Source organism: Trachymyrmex cornetzi, unplaced genomic scaffold (genome assembly GCF_001594075.2).
Source record: "Trachymyrmex cornetzi isolate Tcor2-1 unplaced genomic scaffold, Tcor1.1 scaffold133, whole genome shotgun sequence".
NCBI lineage: Eukaryota > Metazoa > Arthropoda > Insecta > Hymenoptera > Formicidae > Trachymyrmex > Trachymyrmex cornetzi.
This window is the reverse complement of record NW_017295906.1, coordinates 17,411-22,414: the sequence shown is the minus strand read 5'-3', so window position 1 is coordinate 22,414 and position 5,004 is coordinate 17,411. Positions and strand designations below refer to the sequence as shown.

General features: G+C 26.8%; 1 protein-coding gene across 1 annotated transcript; it reads left to right on the top strand.

Moving 5' to 3' along the window:
* Positions 1-233: 233 nt before the first annotated feature.
* LOC108770761 (uncharacterized) lies at positions 234-4,490 on the top strand. The gene is made up of 4 exons (XM_018522467.1): positions 234-969; positions 1,468-1,792; positions 3,239-3,388; positions 4,310-4,490. The coding sequence occupies exons 1-4, from the start codon at positions 234-236 to the stop codon at positions 4,443-4,445; spliced, it is 1,347 nt and encodes a 448-aa protein (XP_018377969.1). The 3' UTR covers positions 4,446-4,490.
* Positions 4,491-5,004: the final 514 nt, after the last annotated feature.

The window sequence follows — 5,004 nt, the reverse complement described above, 5'->3', positions numbered from 1 at the left end:
AAAACTAACGAGCAGACAAATGACTCTCTCAAGGATGTTATATATTGTTATTAGCGTATCAATGTGTACAAATAATTGTATTCCGATAAGTATTCCGATAATACATAATATAACGGACTACAGTCTCGAAGTGTTGTTAAGTATGTATTAAAAGTCATATTGCAGTAGACTATAATAATAAAAGAAAGAAAAGGTATATGTTAGTTCATTAATAACATTGGGAGAGGTTAGCCATGGAAAGTACAAACAGTACCGAATGTAAAATGAAACTACTCTGCAAGCTACCAAAAGGATTAGGTGCAAATGGAAATCTTAATGAGAACTGGCACAAGGTTAGGCAAAGTTTTGACATATTTTTAAAAGTGACAAACAATATTATAAAATCGGATGAGGTTAAAATTGCTATATTATTAAATATTGTCGGCAAAGATGGTGTTGAATTATACAATAAATTTAATCTCGAAGAAACGGAAAAGAAGAATTTGGCAAAAGTGTTGCAATGTTTTGAAGAGCATTGCAATCCTAAGAAAAATGTTGTACATGCAACATTTAAGTTTTTTAGCAGAATACAACAAGAAGATGAAATATTCGAAAACTTTTTAACAGATATAAAAAAGCTGAGTCAAATGTGTGAATTTGGTATAATGACTAACAGAATGGTTCGAGACAAGATTGTGTTTGGAATAAGAGACAAAGCACTACAGGATAAATTTCTAAAAATGGAAGATCTTAATTTGCAAAAGGCAATTAATTACTGCAGAGCTGCTGAGATTCGAGAAAAAAATCTACAAAGTAAACTAAAAAAATATAGTCTAAGGAAGAAGGTAACACAGAAGTCTAATAGAGTCAGAGGCAAGAAGGCGACACAAAAATCCAACTGCAGTGTATGTAATACAAAACATGGCCCAAACAAATGCTTGGCAAATGGGAAAAAACACAAGGAGTGCAGTAAACTAAATTATTTACCTGGTAAAAACTTTTTCACGTATAACAATATTTAATATATAAAAATATACATAAATATGTATAATCTATTACATAATCTTGTATTTAAAATATAATCAAACGTTGATAGTTTTGTTCTGAAAAGAAAAAGATAAATTTATTAAAATTTATTATTTTACGTTAGTGTAACAATCAATGTTTTTTTAAATTTAAATTAGTAATTATAAAATGATATTAATTTTTGCTACATGTATAGTTGACTTTCATTTTCTAATTTTTGTATGTAACCATTGCGTACTATATAAATTTAATATAAGTAGTCGATTAATAAGTAATATAGCTGAATTATTTGCTAATTAGATAATTTTAAACACAATATATCAATTATTTATATTTATTCCGAATAATAATACTTTCATTTATGACTTTCTGTGAACAGCATTCGCGATCATTTTATTAGATGTATATGTACCTTTTATAAGTTAATAATTAATATTTTGTAATACAATTTTATAATAACAGAGGAGGAAGAAGAAGATGACGAACGGATTCCAGTTCGACGTTGGATACGTAAAAATTACACAAAATTAACCACAAATAAAGCAAAATGCAATCATTGTTCTGAAGTATTTAGTTATAAGTACGTACCTGAATTACCTTGCCACTTGAGGTTGGTCCATCCAGACAAATTAACAGAAAAGGAGAAGGAAGATCGTAAAATCAGTTGGATATGGGATTACTTCACACCAGGAAATAATATGACTGCTGTATGCAACATTTGTAATAAAACATATAACATAGTATCAACAACCAGGTGTTTAATTAAACAAGTAAAACGCGTTCATAGGTAAGTTCATAGGTAAGTTCTCACACAGTATATTACAAAATTGGATAAAATACTGCAAAATGTAAAATTGATAGTAACGATCAAGTTAAGGAAAATGTATATGTAACAATGCACTTATCAACATAAGTATTAAATTGATTTTCGCAAATATGATATAAAAAAGCATATACAGTGGCGTGTAAAAGTTTCCGGCCCAGTGACATTTTGTACTATAATTTATTTAAAAAAGCCTAATAAAATTTTAGTCATTAGCAGGTGTTAGTACAAGATGTGGGTAATGAAATCTTGTATAATACTTGATGATTAAAATTTATTAAATTTTTTTGTAAGTAATGCTAATACCGGCCATAACTTTCAAGCCTTCCCTGGTGAAAATTTTTCTCATAATTTTTATACGAATTAGAACATTTTTCAAAAATCTCAGAAATATTTGGAAAGTTTATATACATCTTCTTTCAGAATTTTTCGTACAAGTGAATTCTGAAATTTCTTATCCCATAATTTAAAAAAAATACTTTTTAATTTTTTAGATTTTATATTTCATCAGAAATTATACTTACAAAAAATTTTAGAAATCTTACAATATTTTATAATTAACATATATGAAAAATTCTGAAAAAAGATGTAGATTTTCTGAGAAATGTTCAATTCATATAAAAAATATGAAAAAGTTATAAAATTATATAGAAAATTTTGGAGAGGTGATCGTTTAAAGAATGTAACACCCTGTATATGTATACATATGTACACATATACTTGCACGGAAAAAACACTTGATATCTAAAATTGTAATGACAGTAACACCTTATTAGGCACAATTGTCGATGTGAAACAAAATTTTAATTATTGAAATTATTTCGTTATACAAGAGCACTGTTAAGTAAAAATATAAAGTCTCATTTTAACTTTTATTTCAACTAAATTTTACACACGAAACTAATTAGTTTACTAGCGTAATTAATTTAGAAATTACAAATCGTACGACTCACGATTTCAATATTCTATTTATAATTAATTTTTGTCTCATTTCTGATCTGTTTCAAACTTCACAATCATAATATATCTAATTTACATCTCTAAACATGAAATTAAATTTTGGATTGTTTCAAATTAATAACTTGCGCAAATTAAATCTTGGGATACAACTGAAAGATTTTCTTCTAAAATTTTGTATTTAATAAATAATATATTTTCTATTATATTCATAAGACAATAAATTTTTTTTTTAGATAATCAATACAAAGACATATATAAAATATGAATATTCTGAGTGTTTTTATTTTGAAAGAAATTTTTTTAAGTGGCTTTAAAAATCTATCCGCCTAAACTCTCTAAATAGTTTTTCGTCCGAAAACGGCAGTTTTTGCCTTATAACAGAATAGTGTGCATGATTAAAACTAATTTACATTTCCCCGTCGCATTTCTTTAATCATTCCATAAATGTAGGGAAATCGCTGCAAAGTTTGCGGATGATATGAGCAGCGATACAAACAAGCAGGATACGACTACAAAAAAAGTAGAATCTCAAGGAGATTTAGCAGCTTCATCTAATAATTTGAACGGAAACACAGAAGAAACAGAATGTTCTCTTAGCAAGTAATTATTTATTTTGCATTTATCAATTATATCGATACATATAAATGAGTCTTATGAAGTAAGCATTGCCTTTTTCAATACATACGAGGGTTATCCAGAAAGTAAGTTCCGATGGCCTAAAACAAAATAAATATATATGTATACTTACGGAAAATTTTTATTACTTTTTAAAGTACATATCTTACACTATTTCTCTAGTTATCGCCGTTGTTGATGATGCACTTATACTGGGACACCGGGCATTGTGTTCTTTCCTGTTTGTTTAAACATTAAAACACATACTATGCGTATGCACTAAACCAATATTTGAAAATTACGTCCGTTTACCAACGAATCAACAAATTCGTCATCCATGCGCATCATCGCACCGCTGCGGCGGTGAAATTTAAAAACGAAATTTACTTTCTGGATAGCCCTCATATATATAATCTACAGGGTAATCATTAGATAGAATTGTGTTGAAAATAAATCGTTATATTTTTTCTCCTGCATTTTGATGATCATTTTTCCGATTAGAGTCGGGTATTTGAAACTTGTCAATTAAATGTTAACATGAATTGTAAACATTAATCATCAATCGATGCAAAGAAAACATACGATTGATTTTTAAAAAATTATGCAATTTACACATTTTGTTTTGAAAAGCAATAATGTGTTTTCTTGATTCATTTGATTCATTTTATTATCCTGTGTAAAAATATTAAGGTACCGTTATAAAAAAAATGAATAGTTTATTCTAGATGTTTTATATTTTATGTAAATTTACCAAAATATAAAATATTTCGTAAATAATTGATTTTTTTTATATTTTAAGTACTATTGTATACAGAATAATTAGAGGAATCATATTATGAAAAATTTATGTAACTTCTATTTAAAATAGTAGAGATGATTTTCATATCTTTTCACATATAAATATAGGAAAATCATTGTAAGGCAAACAAAGGACATGAGCGATAATACGAATAAGAACATAATTATAATTAGAGTGAAACCTGAAGAAGACGCTACAGCTTCATCTGAAAACACAGGAGAAACAAAAGTTTTTAAGGAGTAATTATTCGCTTTACATTTATCATACACAATAACCGAAAATAAATTTTATGAATTAAACATTGCTTTTTCAAATATATTCTCTAAAACTTTTACAATAAATATTACTCTGAAGAACAAGATCTCACTATTTAAAGATTGAGCCACATTTTTTTGAAGACTACTTCATCTTTCATTCTTTAGAGTGAGATTCTGCTCCGAAGAATTTAGAGAATGACCTACAGGGTAATCATTAGGGTTGAAAAATTAAATTGTTATATTTTTCCTGCTCTTATGCTTTGACAATCATTTTTCTGATTAAGGTCGAATATTTGAAACTCGTTAATTTCATAAGTGTCAGCATGAGCATTAGCTATTAACTAATGTAAAGAAAATATATATAGATTATTTAGAAAATAAATTATGTAATTTACATATTTTACTTAAAAAGCAACGTATTTTCTTTACATCAATTGATTTATCTCATTATTTCATACATAAAAATATTAAGGTACAATTACAAAAAATAAATAATATATTCTAGGTCTTTTATGTCAAATTTGTCAGAATAAAATACATAACAT